General features: G+C 36.9%; 6 protein-coding genes across 7 annotated transcripts; 2 read left to right on the forward strand and 4 right to left on the reverse strand.

The window, feature by feature from the left end:
* Window positions 1–15,284: 15,284 nt before the first annotated feature.
* LOC117565952 (protein YIPF1) lies at window positions 15,285–17,781 on the reverse strand. The gene is made up of 4 exons (XM_034245345.2): window positions 17,182–17,781; window positions 16,916–17,122; window positions 15,804–15,896; window positions 15,285–15,738 (listed from the first exon to the last, which is right to left on the reverse strand). The coding sequence occupies exons 1-4, from the start codon at window positions 17,653–17,655 to the stop codon at window positions 15,430–15,432; spliced, it is 1,083 nt and encodes a 360-aa protein (XP_034101236.1). The 5' UTR covers window positions 17,656–17,781; the 3' UTR covers window positions 15,285–15,429.
* Window positions 17,782–17,887: 106 nt separating this feature from the next.
* On the forward strand, window positions 17,888–19,527 carry LOC117565959 (breast cancer metastasis-suppressor 1-like protein). Its single transcript, XM_034245358.2, has 3 exons — window positions 17,888–18,225; window positions 18,350–18,594; window positions 18,668–19,527. The coding sequence occupies exons 1-3, from the start codon at window positions 18,021–18,023 to the stop codon at window positions 19,067–19,069; spliced, it is 852 nt and encodes a 283-aa protein (XP_034101249.1). The 5' UTR covers window positions 17,888–18,020; the 3' UTR covers window positions 19,070–19,527.
* A 508-nt stretch (window positions 19,528–20,035) lies between these two features.
* Window positions 20,036–20,793, reverse strand: LOC117565976 (probable 39S ribosomal protein L49, mitochondrial). The gene is made up of 2 exons (XM_034245383.2): window positions 20,630–20,793; window positions 20,036–20,571 (listed from the first exon to the last, which is right to left on the reverse strand). The coding sequence occupies exons 1-2, from the start codon at window positions 20,684–20,686 to the stop codon at window positions 20,086–20,088; spliced, it is 543 nt and encodes a 180-aa protein (XP_034101274.1). The 5' UTR covers window positions 20,687–20,793; the 3' UTR covers window positions 20,036–20,085.
* A 105-nt stretch (window positions 20,794–20,898) lies between these two features.
* LOC117565970 (U1 small nuclear ribonucleoprotein A) lies at window positions 20,899–21,897 on the forward strand. The gene is made up of 2 exons (XM_034245370.2): window positions 20,899–21,349; window positions 21,410–21,897. Exons 1-2 carry the CDS (start codon window positions 20,997–20,999, stop codon window positions 21,705–21,707), a joined length of 651 nt encoding a protein of 216 aa, XP_034101261.1. The 5' UTR covers window positions 20,899–20,996; the 3' UTR covers window positions 21,708–21,897.
* A 12-nt stretch (window positions 21,898–21,909) lies between these two features.
* On the reverse strand, window positions 21,910–22,932 carry LOC117565984 (thioredoxin-T). Of its 2 annotated transcripts, none has more exons than XM_034245398.2 (2): window positions 22,816–22,932; window positions 21,910–22,651 (listed from the first exon to the last, which is right to left on the reverse strand). In XM_034245398.2, the coding sequence occupies exon 2, from the start codon at window positions 22,608–22,610 to the stop codon at window positions 22,104–22,106; it is 507 nt and encodes a 168-aa protein (XP_034101289.1). In that variant the 5' UTR covers window positions 22,611–22,651; window positions 22,816–22,932; the 3' UTR covers window positions 21,910–22,103. The 2 variants fall into 2 exon arrangements, with proteins under 2 accessions (XP_034101289.1, XP_051862734.1); XM_052006774.1 differs by having other exon boundaries at window positions 22,820–22,904.
* A 368-nt stretch (window positions 22,933–23,300) lies between these two features.
* Window positions 23,301–24,708, reverse strand: LOC117565126 (doublesex- and mab-3-related transcription factor 2). The gene is made up of 2 exons (XM_034244095.2): window positions 24,281–24,708; window positions 23,301–23,683 (listed from the first exon to the last, which is right to left on the reverse strand). The coding sequence occupies exons 1-2, from the start codon at window positions 24,696–24,698 to the stop codon at window positions 23,301–23,303; spliced, it is 801 nt and encodes a 266-aa protein (XP_034099986.1). The 5' UTR covers window positions 24,699–24,708.
* Between the last annotated feature and the right edge of the window lie 165 nt (window positions 24,709–24,873).

Raw genomic sequence — 24,873 nt, forward strand, 5'->3', positions numbered from 1 at the left:
TCTTGCTTTTTATGTGGAACTCTTTCGCTGTCTCGCTCTTTCAAACTCGTCGTTGATCTCACTTTCTCTTTGCTTTATGTAAATTCTTCTTCCTTTGGCAAATTTGTTGTAGTTCCTATTGTTGTTATTGTTGTTGTTGTTGTTGTTGCTTGGTGTTGTTGTTGTTGTTGTTAATGTTAACCGGAATTTTGGGTTTAGTATTTTAGTTGTTGATTCTAAAAAAAATATTTCGTCGTACTTTGAAATCGTTGGAAGTCCGTTTCTGGTTCGCTTTTGTTCTTATTTCATTTGTTAAATCTCTCTTTTGTATAAATATTAATTTCTTTAAGAAGTTCAAGTCTTTGTTTGTGAAATGTAAATATATATATTTGCATATATATTCTTCACTCGTCTCGTACTCGTACTCGTATTATATTATATGTATGTATATATATATGTATATAATAGAAAAAACACTTGTCTAACGTTTATTACTATTATAATATTTATTTTTTGGAGTTTTTCTTTATCTTTTTCTTACTTATGCCCGAACCTTCGTTTCGTAGTGCGTTAACCCCAAATTCGTAACGCCCAATAAATTCTGTAAAAAAAACCTTTTGGTTTATCGTCTCTCTCTCTCTCTCTCTCTCTCTCGCTCTCTTTCGCTATCAAATCGCTAGCAAATCGCCTTTGATTTCGCCACTCAAAACGTTGAGCATTGGAGAAACAACCCGTTGATTTTTCGCTTATATATATTTAGATCTTTTTTCGATCGTACAAACACTTTTTAGTCGCCAAAAAAATAACAAATAAAAATGACAAAAATCACGCGATTTTATATTTTTTTTAGATTTTCACACTTGAAATTGCTTTTCTTTTACGCTTTACGCTTGACTTTTTTCCTTCTCCGTTTTTCATTTAGTTGTTCACTTTGAAAAAATTGAAACACAAAGTAACAGTGGAAATTTGATGAAGATCTTTTTTTTTTTGTGTAAAACCTTGCACGAACTTTCTTCCACTTTGTTTATTTTCTTTTTCCTTGGGTCTGCTTTCGTTTAAAGACGCTCAGTTACCTGAAATGACACAAAATAAACAGTTGAATTTTTTTTGTTTATGGAAAGTAGAAAACTTCAGCTCAATATTTTTCAGACTAGATCTCGCAATAATATTTTAAAGTGTCATTTTATTACAAACAAAATTATTCGATATTCACTACAAAATATATTTTTATGGAAGAAAATCATGTAATATATATATATATATATTTTTTTTTTTTTAATTTTTTTGAAATATTTAGGTTCTAAATTAATTTTATCATTCTTTAATTGCTTAAAATTCTCGGAATTTTTTATTCAATTAATATATAAAATGTTTAATAGAAATTTCCGAATTTTTTTTATCTGATTAACATATAAAATCCTTAATGAAAGTCTCTGAATTTTTTATCTGAGTATTCTAAAATATTAACAAAATATACATATTTAATAAAAAAGATATAAGATCATAACTGAAAACATTTTTTTTGCAAAATCAAACTTTGTAGCAAATGTGTTGAAATTAAATAAAATCAAGTATATGCTTCAATTCAAATATCAAGTATACGTATTTCGTGCTCTGAAATTGTGAATATTCTGTAGAAATTTTCAAAATAAAAATAAAATACAATAAAAAAAGCATACGAATTTATTCGTTTCTACAAGCTTCTATTCGAATATCAAGTATACGCATTGGGTGCCCTGATAATTTTGTAAACATTTTTAAAGTTCAAAATATTGTAGAATTGTAGCAATTTAATGCTGATTAATTATATAATTTTATTTCGAAATTCGAAATTTGAAAATTGAATGAGATAAAATATCAAGTATACGTATTGGATACTTTTCAAAATTCAAATCTTTGTAGAATTGTGGCAACTGAACTATAGATTTTTTACTGTAATTTCCAAAATTGAGGAATATAAAGTATTCACATGAATTCGAACATCAAGTATACGCATTTCGTATTCTGATAATAGTGTAGATTTTTTTTGAGAATTGAAAACCTTGTAACTGAATGCTGATTTATATATGATTTTAGTCAAAAATTTAATGAAATCAAATATACGCTTATATTCAAATATCAAGTATACGCAATTTCACACAAAAAATAATGCAAATAAAAGTTGAATTGAATTGAAATGTGATTAGTTGCTCAATTTTTTTTTTTGGGACGTACTGAGGCGGCGACGACGATGATGATGATGAAGACGATGACGAAGATAAAGAGTAGGAGAAGAAGAACACCGGCTCACACACTCTGTCTCTGTCTCTCTCTCTCTCTCGCTGAGCTCAGTTTTGAATATTCAAATATTCAATGCAATAGTTTTGCTTTCAGTTAAAGTCTGAGTCTGTTTTGTTGTTGTTAGTTGTTTAGTTTGTTGTTTTAGTTTTTGTTTTGCTGCTTTGCTTTGTTGTTGTTTGTTGTTGTTGTTGTAGTCGTTAGCTGTTAGTTGTTGCAGTTGCAGTAGTTGTTGTTTGTTGTTGTTGTTGTTGTTGTTTGTTGCTGTGTACTACGAAAACAAGGAGAAATCATACAGCGACGCAAATGATAAATTATATGAGTAGAATAATACAAAACGCGCTTAAAAAAGAACCGCGTTTGCTGGATACGCCGAAGACTGCTTGACTCGTACTGATTGAGAGAGAGAGCGACGCTCGCCCACCAAGCAGCGACAGCGGCAGCGCAGTCGACGGCGCAGTCAGCAGCGACGTCAACTGAGAAGCCACAACGTATCCTGTGTTGAGCTGCAGACAGCACACAAAAAATAAAGCAACAACAACAACAACAGGAATAACAATAACACAGGCACCTAAAGGCGCCCACGACGAGCAAAAGCTTTTTTCGCCGCACAAAAGCTTTTTTTGCGGCTTTCAACTCTACAAAACGTTTCGCTGCTGACGTCGCAGTCGCGACTGCAACTGGGACAAGTCTCCAAAGCACAACTCGATTTCGTTGCATTTGGATAAATTAGAGAAACAAGAAGAAGAAGACGGAGACGGAGAAGAGGAAGAAGAGGAGGACAACGGCGTTGACTTTAATGCTAGTAATGCGGACGTGTATATAAGGCAGCTCTATAACTAAAGCAGGAGTCCGATTGCATGTGTGTGTGTGAGCATTACTTATGTATGCAATCAATCCAATAGCGCGATATCATTACACGTCTAATCTATGTCATGTGCACACACACACACACACACACAACTAAGTGTGTCCTCTCCAATTTCCTTTGCCTTTTCATTTCGCCATGTCGCAAATATTTGCAGTGAACACACTCAAACACACACACACACTTGCACACTCGGATGCAATGCACGTAATTAAAGCACACACACACACACACACACACACTCACACACACACACACTAATTGCGAGCTTAGCGAAGGCGAAGATCACGCAGCAAATGAGAAACCGCAACAACTGTTAACTACTCGTATATGGGAGACTCTCTATAAACAATTCCTATTAAATTGCCATAAATAATTGATTAAATAATTAAATAGTCATGTAATAAAGTAATAAAAGAAAATATATATAAGACAATAATCTAATGAAGTAATAAAAAAAAAACATTATAATAAAATAATAAGGTAATAAAGTAATACAAAATAATATACTAATACAATATACCGGAAAAATACTAAATTTGGTATATTGATATAGGACTGCATTCAAAATATACTACATATAATACTATAAAATATCCACTAAGAAATATTTAGAGTAATAAATCTATTCATTAAATGATCAAATATTAAAGTAATAAAAATATACTAAATTGCAATATCAAAAAATATTAACATGTACCGAATGATACATTTGGTATATTGATGATTGTATAAAATGTCAATGAAATGTATATCAAAGAAATACAAAAATATACCATGTATTTTAAATATACCAAAACGTATACTAACTAATTAATACGATTGCGCTCAAAACAGTACAGTGTTATTCTTAAAATATACCAAAATGCAATTCCTAAAAAATACTAAAATATGCCGATTAATACATTTGGTATATTGATATATATTGATATAGGACATTCAAAATATACTATATATTATAAAATATCCACTAAGCTCTTTGCACAATTTCTATAAAGTGTATCTGAAGGAAATATTAAGAGTAATAAATATATTCATAAAATGATCAAATATTAAAGTAATAAAAATATACTAAATTGCCATATCAAAAAATATACATACATTTGGTATATTGATGAATGTATAAAATGTCTAATAAGCTCGCTACACATTTTCAATAAAATAAAGTATATCAAAGAAATACAAAAAATATACCAAAACTACATTTGGTATATTCAATATACCAAAATATATACTAAAATTAATATGAATGCGCTCAAAACAGTTCAGTGTTATTCTTAAAATATACCAAAATGCAATTCCGAAAAAATACTAAAATATACCGAATTATTCACTTTGTATATTAATATACTACCACATTCAAAATGTACCATATACATAGGTAGTATAAATATCTACTTCACGTTTTGATATAGTACATTCACATAAATACTAAAATATACCAATGCAACATTCGGTATATCAAATATGCCAAAATATACTACAATTCACTTTTTTTTAACATTGATATCAATAAATACTGAAATATAGCAAGTATAATTCAATTTACTTATAATATACCGAAATATACCGAAACTACATTTGGTATATTAAATATACAAAAATACACTACTATTTAATTATTATTTATATAAAAATACCACCAAATCAATGTCAATGCAACATTTGGTATATTAAATATATATTAAATATACCAAAATATACTGTAATTCATTTGAACAACCAGCAACTCAATATTTTTGCTAAAATATACCAATGCAACATTCGGTATATCAAATATGCTAAAATATACTACAATTCACTTTTTTAACATTTATATCAATAAATACTGAAATATACCAAGTATAATACAATTTACTTATAATTTATATCAAAGAAACGCTAAAATATACCGAAACTACATTTGGTATATTAAATATACAAAAATACACTACTATTTACTTATTATTTATATAAAAATACCACCAAATCAATGTCAATGCAACATTTGGTATATTAAATATACCAAAATATACTGTAATTCATTTGAACAACCAGCAACTCAATATTTTTGCAGTTGGCGTAGTTCGAAATTGAAGAGCACATTTCAGCAGATGATTACAGTGCTGAGTACTTTTCTTTTCAGTAATTAGATACTAAATACCAAATTTTAAAGCTTTCTCAACAGAGAGGGAGAGAGAGAGGCAGAGAGAGAGAGAGAGAGAGGAAAAAGGATAGAAAAGAGCTGCGGAGGTTTCGTCAATTGCAATTAGGAAGCTCAAGTAACATTCGGGTCAACAGAGGATGGCGAGAGAGAGGAGGGAGGGGAGGGTGGGGAGGGAGAGGGAGAGGGTGAGGGAGAGGGAGAGGGAGAGGGAGAAGGGGATCAAGAGGCGCGAGGCTGCGCCCAAAACGCAGTTGCTTTTGAACAATTTCAATTAATTAAAATAAATAATGAAATTATGTGCGGTTGTTGGGCGGATGCCAAAGGCAAAAGGGGAGTGGCGAGTGGGGAGTGGGTGGGTGAAGGGAGGGCAGGGGTAGGGGGATGGTTGTAACGTTTGTTGTAGGCGTCACTAGGGAACTATGTTCGCTTGGGCATTCTGCTGGCGTCTTATCGCAAGCCGAAAGCTGTGCTGCATACATAATCAACCCAAAGCGGGGTGCGAAGAAGAGAAGAGAGTGGAGAGTGTGTAGAGCGAGAGAGAGAGAGAGAGACAGAGAGAGAGAGGGAAAGAGAGAGGGATGCTGCTGCTCTATATATTCGAAAATGCAGGCAAAAACTCACACACACACACACACACACATAGAAATCAATGCAACTGCGCAAAGCACAACACACAAAAAGCTTTTGTTGTTGTTGTTGTTGTTGTTGTTGCGAAAAGCTCCCGTAGGGGCGCTGTCTCTGGACCGTGTAGAGTTTTGCCGTATTGCCGGTGTGTAGAGATTTTTCGGCATCCCTTTATCATCATCGTTTTTGCAGCTAGAGTTTCAAAATTGGAGCAACTCGTCACGGGGGCTGCAGCTGGCTTTCAGTATATATATATGATATATACTATATATTATATACGTACATACATATATGTATATCTCTGCTGCAGGATACAAGAATTGTGTCAAGCTTTTATTATTTTCCTTTTCTTCTTTTTTTGTTCTTGTTGTTGCCACAACAGACACGCCCCGAAAAAGCGCCGGCCGGCAGCAAAAGCAGCAGCAGCAGCTCCTACAAAGCAATCCCCTTGCCCCTTTCCCCTTCCGCCCTTCCTCTTCACCTTGCTCATTTCAGTTGACTTTAAGTCAAAGCTTGTGCCGTTAAAGCCATATGGGCTGATTTGGCCCCAAGCACGTGCCACGCCCACACCCCCCACACACACACACACATACACAGATTCGGAGAAGAACTCGAATGAACTCCCTGTTGGGGATAAGTATGTGCGAGCTCTGCTCTAATCAAATATGCACAGAGGACTCGCCATAAGGAAATGCCTGAGACCTAACCTATAAATAGTGTGCCTACAAATAGTCCTTCGACGACGACGCAGTCAAGCGTGAGACAGAGGAAACGCACACAAAAATTAAAGAAATAAAACAAGAAGAAGAAGAGGAAGAGGGTGTGGTAGAGAGGGAGAGCGGAGACCGGAGAGTAGAGAATAGCACAGCTTAATTAGCAAATAGTCCAAGATGAACCTGATATAGAACTGCATTTATATAAGCATTGAATTAAGGGAGTTTAAAAAAGAAAGTTTCAAGTATGTAATATCATTATTATCTTATAAAGTCATATACAGAATAGAGTTTGCTACAGACTAAAGCACATTATATTAAAGAATCACTTCTTAGAAGATTAGGATTTTTCAACTTTTGTAGACCATTAAGTGCTAGGTGTTAGGATTCAATGAATGATTTCTTAACGTCATGATTTCCATAACTATAAATATGTTGTAATATTATTTATGCTGCAACAACTGAACGCATTTTACTGGAATGACTGATCGGTTACCACTAGCCATAGGGTATTAGAACTTTGTGCCTGCAGGAAATGTATGTAACAGGCAGAAGGAAGCATCCAAGTTGGAATATTTTGTACTCTATGGTATAACCTGGTAGTATACCAAATATATATTCAGTCATCGCCGATACCACAAAGTATAGATATTCTTGACCAGCGTCAAGAGTCGAGACGATCTACCCATGTCCGTCCGTCCGTCTGTCCGTCCGTCCGTCTGTCCGTCCGTCCTTATGAACACCTTGTTCTCAGAGACTATAAGAGCTAGAGTTATTATTCTTTTTCGACAGCACTTATTATGTTTGAACGCAGATCAAGTTTCTTTCTAATTCGTGCCACGCCCACTTCCGCTGCCAAAAATCGATAAACATCGAATAACAAGCGTAAAGTTAGAGTCACGAATTTCTGTATATACACTTATAACTACAGTTTTTACGATTCCCGAAAATTGTATTGCGATTAAATAAAAATTATAGAAGTCATTTAAAAAATAGTTTTGTATTGAAACAAGTAAGAAAGCTACAGTCGAGTATACTCGACTGTGAGATACCCGCTACCCATTTTGAATAAAAGCAATATATTTCACGGTATTATTCTAAAAATATACCAAATATACTGCAAAATACTAAAAATATACTAAGTGGTATATTTGGTATATCGATATAGTGCCACATTCAAAATATACCGTACGCGGAACAATATACCAGATTGTCAGCCAAAGCAACTAAGACCCCTAGTAAGTAGGCGTTTTTGCCCATACAAAAGTATTTATTTAATAACTTCCAAAATTTTTATCTGATCGCAACCAATCATAACTACTATATTTATTATTGTATATACCAAAATTCGCAACTCTAGCTTTAAAATTACGCTTGTTATTTGATTTTTTTTGATTTGCGGGGGCGGAAGTGGGCGTGGCGAAAATTTGAAATAAACTTGATCTGCGTGCAAACATAATAAATGCTGTCGAAGAAAAATTATAGCTCTATCTCTTATAGTTTCTGAGATCCAGTGTTTCATACGGATAGACGGACAGACGGACATGGCTAGATCATCTCGGCTGTTGACGCTGATCAAGAATATATATACTTTATAGGGTCGGAGATGCCTCCTTCTACCTGTTACATACATTTCCTGCCGGCACAAAGTTATAATACCCTTCTACCCTATGGGTAGCGGGTATAATTATAGAAGTCATTTAGGAAATAGTTTAGTATTAAAAAAAGGCCTATTTATAACTGTTATTAGTTGTTTTGGCTGTCAATCTCGTAAATTCTGCACTCTATAGTATATTGTTAATGTAGTATTGTATCAGTATACCAATTATAATCTTTGGAATATTTTAGTATTTTTGCGGTATATGAATTTGGTATATTTTGAAATTAATACTGCTCTGCTTTCATTTTATGTGACAGTTGAGTACACTCGACTGCAGTTTTCTTACTTGTTTTAATGTTTAATATACCAAAAACATCGAGTTTGGAAATTTTTCAGTATTTTTGGTATATTTTTGGAATAATACCACACTTTTTTTGCTCTTACTCAAAGTGGGTTGCAGTCAGCATATTCATATTCAGCTGTAGTTTTTTTTTTTCTTTCTTGAATGTAGTACCCTATTAATATAGCAAAAACATAAAATTTGGCATATTTAAGTAGTTTTGCTATATGAATTTAGTATATTTTAAGCATAATACTGTGCTGTTCCTCTCGAATGTGAATTTCTTACCTTGTTAGGATTTATCTTAATTTATTGATTTCAACTTTTAGATACCTTTAAGTGCTAGTGAATAAATAATTAGTTGTTGGTTCTCAATGATAATTTCTTAATGATTTTCATAACTATAAATATAATATTATTTGGGGACTATTCGGTAAATCGAATCGTAAAGAACTGCTCTCAAATTCACGCTCTTGATTGGCAATCAGTGTGTAAAAGTAGTTGCCATAACGAATGTTGAATTTGCTCTGGTATTTGTGATTTAGTACTCGTATTTGAGAGAAGTGAGCAGCTTAAAGCGATGCAATTGACGTGCACAAATTGGACAACATTGTGTGCAACAACTTTGGCTTAATCAAGTGCCGCCCTTTGCAGAAGAAACCGCAGCAACCACAAGCGAGCATCCACAACCGCGCTCTCACACTTTCCAATTCAAATTTCAGTTGCAGCAATCTGAATACGAATACGAATCTGAATCTGAATCGCAATTCCAGATTTCAGTTCTCAGTTCTCAGTTGGCACTTTTCAGCTGCAGTCCCAAGTGCTCAAGTGGCATTTTAACGCTTCAAATGCGCAACGAGGGTGGCTCAAAGGGTTATGCACATATGACCGACTAATTGCCTTAAGTGGCCGAATGCCAAAACAGCAACAACAACAACAACAACAACTGAATGTCTTACAAGTCGCTGCACATTGGCTAATTTCCCAAAAAAAAAAAAAAAAACAAAAAATAATAATGAATGAGAGCGAGGGAAGAAAACTCGAAAGCAGCTGTCGAGTGACTTCCGTTTCCGCAGCGTCAACGTTGAGTGCCATTAACATTTGCTCGGGCTGCACAACTGACTCCCTTACCTCCCTTTCCCTTTCCCTTTCCCTTTCCCTTCCCCCTTCCCACCCAACCTCATGCTAATCAGTTGGAAAATAATCAACATGGCCAACGGCTGTTGGGTTCGGCTTTATTGAAATTCGCATATGCAAATACAAATACATTTGCGCATACGCATTTATTTTATTTACATATTTGTTCACACACACACACAGAGACATTCATGTATGAGTGTGTGTATATAGAAATCTATATATTTTTTTTCTTTCGTTATAAGCCGACTTTGTTTGCTTTTTGCTTTCATATTCCGCAACCACTTTGTTATCATAGTTGATCGAATTTGATTTTATTTATTAGTGAAAAGACAAACCAATATTTATTTAAACAAATTACATTTTCATCTTTACATTTTACTGATTACAATTTTTTACATTTATTCAAACTTGTTTTAAACAAAATATACTTAAAATTCTTCGCCAATCTTCAGATTAGTAAACACACTTCAATCAATCAATCAATAAATTACACTTATAACTAGTAAACACACACTTTAATCAAAATAGTCAACAATTCACGAAAATCAAAATTGATACTATCCTTAAATACCCAAAACGTTTTTTGACAACTCTTTTGCACTCTTTGGCACTTCAATCAAAACAGTCAATCATGAAGTCTACTTATAATTTACGAAAACAAAAATTGATTTCATCTTTTTCAAACCTAAATACTATATTGACAACTTTTTGACAGTGTTTGCTTAATAATTTAGACATCAATCAATTGAGAACTTCATCAATCAATCGTTATAGTTATTTAATACATTTTTATTATATGATCACAATTTATGAATTACTAAAGTTTTATATTTAAATTAAGAGCTTGCTTTTATTAATTTTTAATTTATTTAAATTCTATACGTCAGCAATCAAGTGTTCAATCACTGAGCCACAATTTGAAATCATTCATTCATGGTCGATCAATCACAAATACTTAACTGCTTTAATAAGCCCATCAAGCAGACTAGTTTAATATTGCTTGACATTTACTTACAAAATTTTTTGTCAATCAATCAGTCAATGCGCATGTTCGTCAATCAGTCAATCTTTCATTAAAGCCAACAATGAATCAATTGTTTTCATAGAGTAGCGAAATTAGTTTTACATCTATGTTAATTTACTTCCATACCAAAAAAATCATTCAGGTGCTCAATCAGTCAATCAATCAAATGCAAAATGTAAATATAATTATTTCGTCAATCAGTCATACTTTTATGAAAGCAAACAATCAGTCATCTAGTATTTTAATTTTTACCCAAGTCAATATACTTACAGGTGCTCAATCAGTCAATCAATCAAACGAAAAATCGTTTCGTATGTAATGTAAATATAGTTATTTCGTCAATCAGTCAATCTTTTATGAAAGCAAACAATCAGTCATTTAGTATTTTAATTTTTACCCAAGTCAATTTACTTACAAGTGCTCAATCAGTCAATCAATCAAACGAAATATCGTTTCGTATGTAATGTAAATATAATTATTTCGTCAATCAGTCAATCTTTTATGAAAGCAAACAATCAGTCATCTAGTATTTTAATTTTGACCCAAGTCAATATACTTACAGGTGCTCAATCAGTCAATCAATCAAACGAAAAATCGTTTCGTATGTAATGTAAATATAGTTATTTCGTCAATCAGTCAATCTTTTATGAAAGCAAACAATCAATCATATAGTATTTTAGAGCGGCGATAATAGTTTACACCCAAGTCAATTTACTTACAGGTGATCAATCAGTCAATCAATCAAACGAAAAATCGTTTCGTATGTAAAGTAAGTATAACAATATGAATGTAAGTGATTGCAATTTGCATATTTGTTATGCATATTTGCGTGGTTTAATATTTATTTATCGATTTTAATTGAAATGCATGGAAAAAAAGGCAAAATGAGAGAAATTCGAATTACAGCTTCAATTACACGTTGCGTTTGCGTTTCCCAATTCGCAGCTGGTGAGTTGCTGCTGCTGCTGACATTGCGTATACGCCCCGTAATCCAAACTATGCAGCATTCCGCAACCCGCATACAAAGTCACATCATTTTCACGCATGAATGTATGCATGTAAATGCATCACTCTCACACACACATGCAAAGGCTCCTCTTCTCACACACTCACACACACACACAGATACACACACATACACGATTGAAGCGCAGATAGAATGCAACAAAGGCAGCTGCTGTTTCACTCGCACACGAACCTAACGGTAAATAGAGTAGCGTAGGGAAGGCAAGGGCAAAAACGTGGTCAACAGCTTGCAACTGCTCGACTAGCGCATACCCTGCACTTCAAAAAAGAATCTCAAAGTACCTTTCTTTACAACATTCATTTCATAATTAATATTTGTATATATTATACATACATATATGTATATTTCCCAATGCACATTGCATAGTTTATCAATATATATATATTTATATATTTAAACTTTTCATCTGCCGATAAAACCCGCTCTAGAAGAACGTTGCATTGAAACGAAAAATCTAACGAATCGTTGCTAAAATTTTTGCATTTGAAATTGAGATGTGTTATCTGCGAATGTGTGTGTGTGTGTGTTTGTCGTGATCAAGCATATATACTATATAAAGCATATATACTATATAATACATGTGCTTAAAAACACACAAACCCATGAGAAACGATTCCAAACGAAGCCACCTCAAATTGCATTGAAATGCATTTTAATTGCAATTGAAATTTATGCAATTATATTAAATGTATTGCAGTTATGTGCAATAGGCATTTACTTATGCCGTGTCTGCATTTTAGTGCAGCTGACACAAAGGTGGACACAGAACACTTGAAAATGCCATCAGAATACAGGGTGATATATTTAGGAGCAGTGTCGAAAGCAGGGTTGCAAGATGCACTTTTTATACCCTGTAATATATTTGGAAAACTATTAAAACAAATTCTCAAGATCCAATTAAATGAAATTACAGATTTTTCTAAAGAAAAATAAATAAATATATGTATGTATATATAATTTCAGAGATTTCATTAAATGAATATTTGAAAATTTTAAAATCAAATTAGAAATATTGAATATGGAAATGAAAAATAAAATATTTTCCTATTTTATGTTGAAAATATCATTCAAAGAATTCATATTGTAATAACATTTTGCTCTTAATTTAAACATTTTCAAATCAAATGAGAAATTTGAATATGAAATTAAATATTATTCAAATATTTGTATTTCCTATTTCATGTTGAAAAAGAATATCATTAAAATAATTCACATTGTAAAAATATTTTGCAATAAAATTCAACATTTTTCAATCAAACTAAAAATTTTGATAAGAAATCTAATATTATTAAAATATTTTGATACATTTTGAAAATATTTTGAAAAGAATTCATATTGTAAAAATATTTTACAATGAAATTGAAATTTTTAAATCAAACTAGAAATTTGAAAAAGAATTTGAATATTGTTAATATATTTCTTTTTATTGTTGAAAATATTATTAAAAGAATTCTCATTTTTAGTAATTAATAAATTTTATGAAATAAATATAATAATTTAAAAGCATTAAAAGTTAGTTGAAAGAATCTTTATCATCGTATTATTAAAAAAAAAAATGAATATCACAGCATTAACTTTTATAATTGTGCTATATTGAAATAAAAGACAAAGACTGCAACATTTGTAGGGTATTTGATCTTCGAGTTAATAAAACTTGACACAAACAATTTTTTGGCAGAGTGCATATGTGTGTGTGTGTGTGTGTATGAGTGTGTGTATTTGTGTGTGTGGAGAGTTGCACCCTGTTTAAATAGACGCTTTGCCCCCCATAGAAATAATTTGCACATTGCTGGAATAAATAAACCAAGCGAATAAAATTCACCAAAGCACATTTCAACAACAGCAAAAGCAAACCGGAATAAACGAAGAGAGAGCGAAAGAGAGTGATGGAGAGGGGGAGGGGGAGGGAGGATGTTGGAGTATTGCGGGAATGAAGAAATGTAGAATTGGGTATTTGTGTGGTGGAGAAGGGTGCGATGAAAGGTGGGGAGGGGAGGGGAGGGGACGTTAAGGGAATTCAAACAACTACAACAAGAACAAGAACAAGAACAACACACAATCGACTGGCCAAAAAAGCGCTGCCTGAGCCTGTTTTCTCTTCTTCACTCTCTCTGTGTATGTGTGTGTGTGTGTGTTGAAGTCGAGCAAGCTTTTAGCAGCAAACCAAGCAAATGAACCACCCCCAAACATCATCGCCAGGGGATGCTCTCCATATGGATCTATGCACAAATATATTTGTGTGTGATTGTGCGGCTCTCTGTATGTGTGTGTGTGTGTGTGCACATGCGGGCATCGCCATTAGGAAATTAGTGATGCTCTAAACAGCAACAACAATTGGGCGAAACTCTCTCTAGCAAAACCTGACGATGAAATGCGCTCCTGCATATAGATTCAAGTATTTACATATACTTATCTTAAAGCCATACAATCTCTTATTTACAATGCCCTCAATTTCAATTGAACTCAAACTCGTTATCAATTCAATCGAATTCTTTAATGTGCGTTCGTTTCTTCTTTCTTTCCACTTTTCATACTCGTAGTTGCAAATGCAATGCAGATAAGTCAGCATATTTATTTTATTAATGAGCTACCTAACTGAACTCGAGTTCCACTGAAGCGATTTAGCTGAAATTTGGTTAAGAAGCGTCTTTTGTGAAAACCTAGCACATATATTAAAATCAGCAAGATTTATTGAAAGGCTGATACTCAAACTAAACCTCAAGCTAGAGATACTTATGATATTTAGTAAAATACTCAAGGTTTAACTTATGTTTGTTGCAGTTTTACCAAAAAATGAAAAGTGATATTAAATAAATATCATAAAATTTGAATTTACTTTGTATATAGAAATGAACAATCAAACTTTATATATAGAACTGAATGATATTAAATAAATATTATAAATTTGCATTTATTTTTTACATAAAACTTCAATATATTCAGTTTATAAAAAGTTTGGAAGCCAACCCACAATCAACTATCTAACTGAACTCGAGTTTTACTAAAGTTATTTAGCTGAAATTTAATTTAGACGTGTCTTTTGTGCATATCTTTCATATACATATATTAAAATCAGCAACATTTTAGAAAATTATGATTCAATACTCAAGCTAAAACTAAAATGTATTGCTTATAAAGCAGCTTTATCAAAAGTGAGAACTGACATTAAATAAATATCATAAAATTTGAATACCCTTTATATATAAAAGTGAACAATGATATCAAATAAATATCATAAATGTTCATTCACTTTATACATACAACAAAAATTATTCAAAAAACGCTTTTTAACAATTTTGTAATCAGAGATTGAAAACGTGTAACTCTGAATCTGCTCTAAAGGCTATTAACTACTGCTCCATGTCCGAAAATCTTATAACACATCGTTAACTGATCTTAAAAACTTAAAAATATTCCATATATTTTTTCTTCTATCTTTCTATCTTATTTTTAGTAAAATAGTTATAGAAAATATCCTTTTGTATAAATCTGATCCAACTCATTTGTCGATTAACAATTAAGAATTTTATGCATTCATGTATATTTATATTATTTGTAAGTTAGGGGGAAGGGCGACAAAAAAAAAACAAACACAGAAGAACAGAAGAAAATCGGGAACTTAATGTACAACAGATATATTTATATATATATATAGATTTTGAAATTTTGAAGCGTGGAATGAGAGCGCATTTTAGCCCGTTTGATTTGCCTGAGGCAAATCACCGACAACCGGCTGCTGGCTGACAGCTTGTTGCACCATGTGAGCTGGCGGCAATACTTGTGGCAACGTCGGCTTGGGACCAGCAGCCAACGCGTCCGGTGGACTGTGAAAGAAGTAGAGTAGAAATCCGGCGGCGAGTATGACATGGGCACTCAGAATGCCAACGATAAGGAATAGCGAGTACTGGGAATTGCGAAGCGCTGGCGTCAACACCGCAATCAACACGGTGCCCGACAACATGGCAGCCGTTATAACCAGCAGCCACTGTAGCAATGAAATCTGCAATGAAAAGTACAATGACAGTTCAAAAAGAGAAATTCAAATAAACTCACATTTCTACTCACATTGATCACCCAGAGTATGGAAACGGGTATATAGATGGCCAAGCTGTAGCCATAGATGCACATCAGCGACAGCAGCGTTGGCGTATACGTCGCCTGCGGTGGGTCCAAGGCATGAAACAGAAAGAGAGAAGTGAGCAGCAGTTGACATGACAGGCAAAAGACAAAAGCATGACAAAATGAGGTCGTTAAGCGAGACAACAGCGGCATGTTTTATTTTAATGCTTAAACTGTTTTCTATTGTAACCGGTAAATGAATTAAAGATGCAGTTAACATAAATATAAAGCTAAATGAATTTTGGTTATGAAAAAATAAATGAAAATAAAGCGAGACAACAGCATGTTTCATTCTATTGTTTAAACAGTGTTCTATTCTTCACAGTGACCGTTAATCACAGTAAAGAGGTAGTTAAGATAAATATGCTGCTAATTTGAATTTGGGTATTTAAAAAAGAAATATTCCTTTAAGCGAAACAACCGCACGCTTCATTTTATTGTTTAAGGTAGTTGCTATTTTATAGAGTGACCGTAAAGCGAATTAAAGTGGCAATTAAGCAAAACAGCGAGATAAATTTGCTGCTAAGTGAAGTTTCGTATTGAAAAAGAATAAATATGAAATAATTATTCCTCTAAGCGAGTCAACAGCATGTTTCATTTTATGTTTAAACTTGTTGCTATTCTATAGAGTGGCCGAAAAGCTAATTAAAGAGGCATTTAAGCAAAACAGCGACATAAATTTGCGGCTAAGTGAATTTTCGTATTGAAAAAGAATAAATATTAAGTAATTATTCCTATAAGCGAAAGGTTATTAATGATAAAACAACATAATTTCTGAATCTTGCATTAGTTTCATTACTTTTACTATGAAGTGTGACCGCTAAGTGAGATATGTGCATAAGTTGCTAAGATATATTTTGGTATAACATATAACATGATCTTTAACGTAAATCAAAACTGCATTTAAACGAATTAGGAAACCCGCAAAGCGAAAATATCTTAACTGAGTACTGTAGGCGTTAAGCTAACTAAGTATTTAAGTATTACGTTAACGCAAAGGTTGTGTATTAAATAAGCATTACAAATATAATGTAATTTTATACAGAGAGCTAACTCACGCTATCAGTTTCAATGGCATCCGCTTGATCCACCGGCTTCAAGCTGTACTTGAACAGCGCCCAAAGAATCGCCGGCAAGATGTTGGCATAGAGAAAGATGCAAGTGGCGGCATAAGAGACCAAATGGAAATTGTAATGCCACTGATAGCTATCGTCAGCCAGCTGCAAATAGCTGGCAATGTTGCCGCTAATGGCAATGGAGAAGATCTGTAAATTAAAACATAGCTCATTAGCTGCATTTGAAGAGATTTAGCAACGAAACTTACCAGCGTTATGGTGATCCAGAATGGACCATATAAATCTGGATTTTCGCCAATGTTCATGCGCAAATAATTGGAGGCCGCACGCTTTGGTATCATCGAGTTGACAATGCGCTCCAACACCATATAAGTGTCGACATTGAAGAATTGCTGATAGTATTCGATGGTCAAGAACGAGAGACGAGCTCCACCCGCTCCCGCTCCGCCAACATTAGCAGCGCCATCTAGCGAGGCACCTTGTGCGCCAGCGCCGCCGCCACCGCCAGCTGTAGCTGCTGTTGAGCTGCTCATGTCGTAGATCAAATCGGCCAACGGATCACCACGTTGACGCTGCTGCTGTTGCTGTTGCTGTGCATTGAAGTTGCCACCGCTCGTTGCATGCGTTGGCGAATTCACATTGATTTGCGCTGGTGCGCCGCTATTATTTGTGGCGCTATAGTCGCGAAACTGCAGCAAATCATCGGCTGTCGGTGTTTCCATGGTGCCGCAATAATTAATTACTATACTATCAAAATATATCTAATAATGCACACGTATTTAACGCAACACTCGACTATTTGTTTTTCTCCGTTGTGTTCTTTTTTTCTCACTCACACACAGACGCATACGTCAGCTGTTTGTGCGCGGTGTGACCAAATATCTAACACCGATAGCATATCGATAGCATGCACACATGCACAGTTGTACAACACTGTGTATTGCGTATGCAACGTTAGTCAACACTTTTTTGCTGCAGCAAACACGAAATACGACGGAAGATTAGTAAAAAGAAATTTTCATTGCTAAGGGGAAAAGTTGTGTTTGAAATTCGTATTAATAGTAATTACAAAACGAAATATAAATAAATGCCGGTGAAAAATGGCGAATCGGATGCCGAGGGCGATGTGTCGGGCGCTGAAACGGAACGCTCAAATTCGAGCCAAGCACACGACACATCTGACGAGGAGGAAGAGGAGGAGGAGGAGGCCAATGAATGCGACAGCGATGATTCCTCTGAAATGGATGCCAGCGAAATTGAGCGCCGACGCGCCGAATACCTTGAGGATTTGGGTAACTACAATAACAAATACACAAGCCCATAACAATAACAATAACAACAACAACAACAACAAACCAATTGCCACATACTTCATTTTTGGCGGCAAATTTTCCTTTTGTTTACATGTCACCATAGCGAGCTTGGAGCGACAATTTGGCCAATTGCGTGAACAATATTATTACGAACGCATCAGTTTAATCGATCGCCAGCTGTCCGAAGTGCGTGCCGGACGATCCGAGGAGTTCCTGCAGCCACAAAAAGAGCTGGACAAAGTCTATCGCACACGCATCGAGGTCGCGGATGTGTTGCGCAAGTTTCGACTGCAAAACATTGAGCACAAATATCTGTCCGAGGAGCAGGCAGCCGCCCAGCACTTTGAGGTGAGTTACTCTACCTTCAATGCCCCCCATCTCATCCAAAACTTGGAACTAATTGAGTACAACTTCTGTTTAGAGCGAAAAACAAATGACGATGGATTATTTGCGCGAAGATCTGTTGGAACGCATACGACGGCTAGAGGAGGATCGTCACAATGTCGAAATCTCCTGGGACAATTGGGGCAACGATAAGCGACAAAGTAAAGTACGAGGTCCTGGACGCAAAAAGGCCGTAACAGTCACCGGCCCCTATGTCGTTTATATGCTGCGCGAGGAGGACATCATGGAGGATTGGACCATCATTCGCAAGGCGCTCAAACGTTCCTCCACAACAGCAGCAACAGGAGGCAGTGGTGGCAGCACAGCTGTGGCAACGACAGCAGCAGGCGTGCCCAGCAGCGGAGGAGGCGGCGGGAGCGGAAGCGGCGGATTGTTGAGCGTCCAATTGGCGGCCACAGCTATGGTGGGCGGTGGATAACGGTGGCGTGCCGCGGCCGCTGCGGCTGCTGCCAACAATCATGGACATCATGGTCGCAATGCGGCGCTTATCTAAATGAAGCATCAATAGATTACAAAGCGATAATAATCTAAATCAGTTGGATGCGAAGTTTTTAACGTTCTCAATTATGCGAATTGACAAAAAAAAGGCAACACAAACACATTATGAACATAAGCGATTGCAACAAATTATGACGCCCCCCCAAACTTTTTGAAAACGAAACTTAATTGTAAAACTCTAGTGTAAATTAATGTAATAAACTATAAGATATATCACCCACATATATATCTATATATAAGTTGTATATATATAAATATAATTGTAAAACTCCACATGAATATATAAAAAATATTGTGTAATAAGGATTCGCACAGTTCTCAACCAATCAATCAATGCATGTAATTTATTATATGTAAGACAAAAACTAAATAAAATCACATTTTTTTCCATTGTATAATTATAAATCTCCAGCTTTTGTTTTGTAATTTCTGTACTTGTTATTTTTTGCTGTTAAAGTGCTGTCTAATCCTCTCTAGCTTACTTAATTTAGCTACAGTTGCCAGTTTGAGCCATTCTTTCCATGCCAAATCCTTTCCAGCTGCAGCAAACTGCAAAACTTTCAATTTATTTGAAGCTCTCCAAGTTATTTTATTTAAATAGTTGTCATAATTGCATTGCTACGCTTTCGCAAGCTCAGTGAACTTATGTATAGTCGCCTCATAAAGCTGCTGCCTCGCCGCCTAATCCTCTCGAGCTGCTCAAAATCGAAATAATTGATTGTCACAGCGAATTTCATCAGTTTTATGGGAATATTTGCTACAATTGACAAGCAAACTTGCTCATAAAGTTAGATGCAACACCAAGCATCTCATCATAGTTGCCTAAGCCTCACCAGCTGCCCAAATCCCCTCCAGCTGTGCAAATTCTTCAACTTTACATTCAAAATGTTTTTATGTTTTTTTTTATTGAATAACGTGTCTCATCCAGTCGCACAATTAAAAGCCCTTGCTCTTGAGATGTTCACGCAACACATCCACATAGTCGCCATGCACATGGATCTGTCCGCTCAGCTCATTGACACGCGTGGCGCAAAGCTTTCCATTGCGAGCACGTTCCACAACGTCGCGCACTTCGCGCTCCAGTCGCCAAATGTCGCCTTGAATGCGTCGCACGATGGTGATGCGACGTTGTCCGCGATGCCGTGTATGCAGATAGACGGGCACCATGTGATTCTTGGTGCGTGCCACGAAGTAACCATCGCTGTTGCCATCGGCGGTCTGTGGTTTCCAACCCGATGGATAGTCGGCCTTTGCCACCGGTTGTGGCACTGTTTGTGGTGGCAACAGACGCTCCACGTACTTCCATTCCGGAGGGTTGTGTACGACCTCTACTTCGGGATATTGTTCCAGTGGTTGGACTTGACGGGACGAGCGAAAGCTCGAGAAGATTGCCGGTTGTGTGTGCAACGAACGCTGCGACAGCTGCAAGCAAATTATTTGTATGAATTATGAGAGCGATACTTGCAATGTGGTGTCTTACTGCTGTTAGACTGCGTTGCAGCAATGTCTGTGTCATCAGTTTAATGCTGGCTGCCATTACTTAAGTTAATTTAATTGAAAACAAAACAAATGAGCAAAAGGCACTGCAAAGGAAATTTGTGTTACATATGCGTTGAATTAGAGGTGGCGAATCATCGATAGCACTGTCTATCGTAGCAATCGATGTTTCCGATAAGTTTGCGCAAACGTCGTTAAACGGTCTTATTGATATCGATGCACAACCATCGATAGAATATCGCAAGGCAAACATGGCGACATTGCTTTAACCATCCCTAAATCGACAGCGACAAATCCAGCATTTTTCCCAACAAAAAAATAAAAACGTTTATAAATTAAAGGCAACAAAAATGGATGTGCGTCCGAATCAAACAATCTACATCAACAATCTCAACGAGAAGATCAAAAAGGAAGAGCTGAAGAAGTCGCTGTACGCGATCTTCTCACAATTCGGCCAAATCCTCGACATTGTGGCGCTGACAACATTGAAAATGCGTGGCCAAGCGTTTGTGGTCTTTAAGGAAATTGGCAGCGCCTCGAATGCATTGCGCACGATGCAAGGATTCCCGTTCTACGATAAGCCCATGCGCATTGGCTATTCGAAAACCGATTCGGATATTGTGGCCAAATTGAAGGGCACCTACAAGGAGCGACCAAAGAAGGTGAAGCCACCAAAGCCGGCACCAGGAGCCGAAGAGAAAAAGTACGTATTTCTACTACAATTTATTCGAATTATATATTAACCAATGTGTGTGTTTTGCAGGGACAAGAAAAAGAAGCCAACGAGCGCAGAGAACTCGAATCCAAACACACAAACGGAGCAGCCACCAAATCAAATTCTATTCCTCACCAATTTGCCCGAGGAGACGAACGAGATGATGTTGTCCATGCTGTTCAATCAATTCCCCGGCTTCAAGGAGGTGCGTCTGGTGCCGAATCGTCACGATATCGCCTTCGTGGAGTTCACCACCGAACTGCAGAGCAATGCGGCCAAGGAAGCGCTGCAGGGCTTCAAGATCACTCCAACACATGCTATGAAAATTACTTTCGCCAAAAAATAAAAGCAGTACAAAAGTACAACCACAACTACATGGATTAAACAATTTGATAAGCATAGGAAGATTTATATATGTCAGTCGTATATATAGCACACGCTTCTGCTGATTCTAGGATTTTTCACTTGAATCCAGCAACTGTTTCTACTTTTTTTTTTAAACTTAAATTAGAATAAAGAAATGCCAATGAACACCTTCAATATTGCGATAAGTTGGCGAACAAGTTAAAGTTTAATGCGAATGTTTTTTTCTGTTTTCGGTCTTGTGAATTTTTGTTACAATCTATCTGTGTTTACGCTCAATCCTGTAAATAGTAAGAAGTACTTTGTTTATTGTCGTGTTATTCCTGTGGCGAGTGGACGTTAATGATGGGCGACGCTGCATCCAGTGGACTCATTCATGTTAATTCTCGAGCACACGCTCATCATTGATTGTTGGATGTGGCAGATCCATTGGCACATCATCAGTGAGGTCTCCATCATCCTCATCGAGTTCATCGTCGTCACACATGGTGTTGCCGCTGCCAGCGCTGCCCGAGGATGCGCTCACTTGCTGTGCCAGCGGCTGTTCGTCCGGTTCATCGGCATCACCCACATGTTTCTCCATCGATTTGCACAACTTGTCCGGATTGCCGCCCACAAAGACCTCGAGCAATTCGCCGCTCTTGATGAAGACAAATGTGGGCATACTGGAGATATTATACTCGGTGGTAATATCCTCATTATCGTCCACGTTCACCTTAAGGACAACGGCACGCTCGGCATATTGGGCGGCCAACTCCTCCAGCTTGGGTGCAATTAGTTTGCATGGTCCACACCAGTTGGCACAGAAATCAATGACGATCAGCTTGTCGCCAGCATTGGACAATTGCTGCTCAAAGTCCTCCTTGCTCTGTACCACATGAACCATGGCGTTGCTATATATCTATTATTCTTTTGTTGAGAATTTCGCTAAACCCGGCGGAGAAAGGAAAATAATTGCTTAATAATGTTATAAACAAGCTTATCAAGTGCCGATTATAGAAACCCCAACAAGAATAAAATATAACCCACTCCCAATATCGAAACGGACACAACATTAACTGCAGGAGTATATAGGAAAAAAAGTAACTTACGTACGAAAATTTCTGTAAATTTGATGCGTTCAGCTTCACCACACGGCTGAAACTAAATAAAATTGTTTTGTGACATCTATATTGACACAACAAAAACTTGGGTAACTTGATTTTGAATTACTCAAATCACACTAATGACAGTAAACTTATCGGCGCGCACATTTATCGTTTTTCGATAAGTCGAGTTTGATTGTCGAACAGGGCTGGCAACGCAAACATTCGCATGGTTGGCAACGCAAACATTCACATGGTTAGCAACGCAAACATTCGCATGGTTGGCAACGCTGGCAATTGTTGCCCGCCAGTTACGAATTCAAATTTCGTTAAAGACAATTGCAAAATTGCTATTAAAATGAACAACAGCAGCTTAGTAACTTTTCAATATCATTTATAATTATATTTCCTATGAATTAAACTATACACAAAAAAAAATGTATAAAAAAAAATATTGCTATGTACAAATTGCTGACAGCTGGTTTTCATGGTTACGTGCTGATGCCAATTATCGATTCGATGGAGAAACTCAGCTTGGGCTTCTTCGCTGTGCTGCTGGGCGTTGTTATTGTGGGCGTGTGTGTGAAGAGCGGCATTGATTGATATGCCGCTTGCTGTTGTTGCTGGTGGTGTTGTTGTTGGGCGACAGCTGCTGCAGCAGCGACGGCGGCGGCATTGCCCAATAGATCATAAAAGGCGTTGCCCAACACTGCTGTCGGTGTGGCCAAAGGAGTCGCTGATGCGGCACAGGCGGCGGTGCTGCCAAGTAACGTGGTATCCATGGCATAATTCAGTTCCGGATCAGCGAAGGCGCGACGCTTGCGCATGCGTTCCAACAGCGGTGAATTGAACGTGGGAAATCGCTGCTTGTATTCTGTGAAGGAGGAGGGAGGGAATTGGGGGGCAGGGCATTAGCATAACTGTGAAATTACATGTGGCTGGCTCTCTTTGATCTATGCTGTGTGTGACGTTGCCAACAAATTGCTTTCAAATTGTTACAATTCGTTCAAGAAGGATTGCGGTGGAGTGGATAGTGCAGGAGAGGGGATGGGAGAAGGGGGCGTAATTTGAGTCGAACGCAAGGGCCAGACAGCATGGCACCAGACTGTCTGGATGCGAGGATGCAGGCAGTGTTAGCTGGAAACCAGATGGGAAAACAACTCGCCAAAGTAGTTGTTGAAGAGGTTTTTCCGTTTTCATGGTGTCACATTGCGACCAAAGAGAGAGAGAGGGAGAGAGATATTGACTAGGCATTATCAGGCAGGCAAGCGGACAGACAGACAGATGAGAAGCATCCAATTACCCAGACTTGACTTTTGACAAATTTGTTATTGTTTGCACAGTGGAATCGGGCATTTCCTGCCCGCCCGCCTGTCCGTCTGTCTGTCCGTCTGCCTGCCAGCGATCCTCGCTCTCTCTCCTCGTATTACCCAGACAGAGTGTCTGGCCAGACAGAGTGTCAGACACTTACCTTCCATGGCTGCGGTTATGTGCAGCGTCGACTGCTGCAGATTGCGCAGACGCTGCTTGTAGATGCGTTTCTGGGCCAACAAAGCTTGACGCGTGGCCGCCATCGAACTGTTCCCACTACTCTGACTCTGACTCTGACTCTGACTCGTTGGGCACAACAACTCCTCATCACTATTCGGCTCCGGCGTCGAACTGTGCGAGGTGCGCAACTCCAAAGCTTCCATTGTCTGTTGGCGACGCAATGCAACCTGAGCGGCCATGACACGCTGACGATCGACCACGAGCTGACAGTTGGGGCAACAGCATTCGCGCCAGCGGCACAGCTTCTTGTGGCCCTTGACGCACGAGATGACGCCATGATTGCGACAACGGGCGCACTTTGGTGTGCGCAGCAGACGTCGCTCTTTGCTAACGGGCATGGCTTAGAACTTGAACTTCACCGAGGATAATAATCGAAGAACTGCGAAGTGAGAAGTGAGTGAAGAGACGCGACAAGTGATCGGTAGCTCGGTTGGCGGACAACTGAAAGGATGACGCGATGCGAGAGCATCAACAACGATGCGGCGCGGGGCAGGATGCCAAGGCACTTGAGCG

The sequence above is a fragment of the Drosophila albomicans genome, chromosome X, assembly GCF_009650485.2.
Source record: "Drosophila albomicans strain 15112-1751.03 chromosome X, ASM965048v2, whole genome shotgun sequence".
NCBI lineage: Eukaryota > Metazoa > Arthropoda > Insecta > Diptera > Drosophilidae > Drosophila > Drosophila albomicans.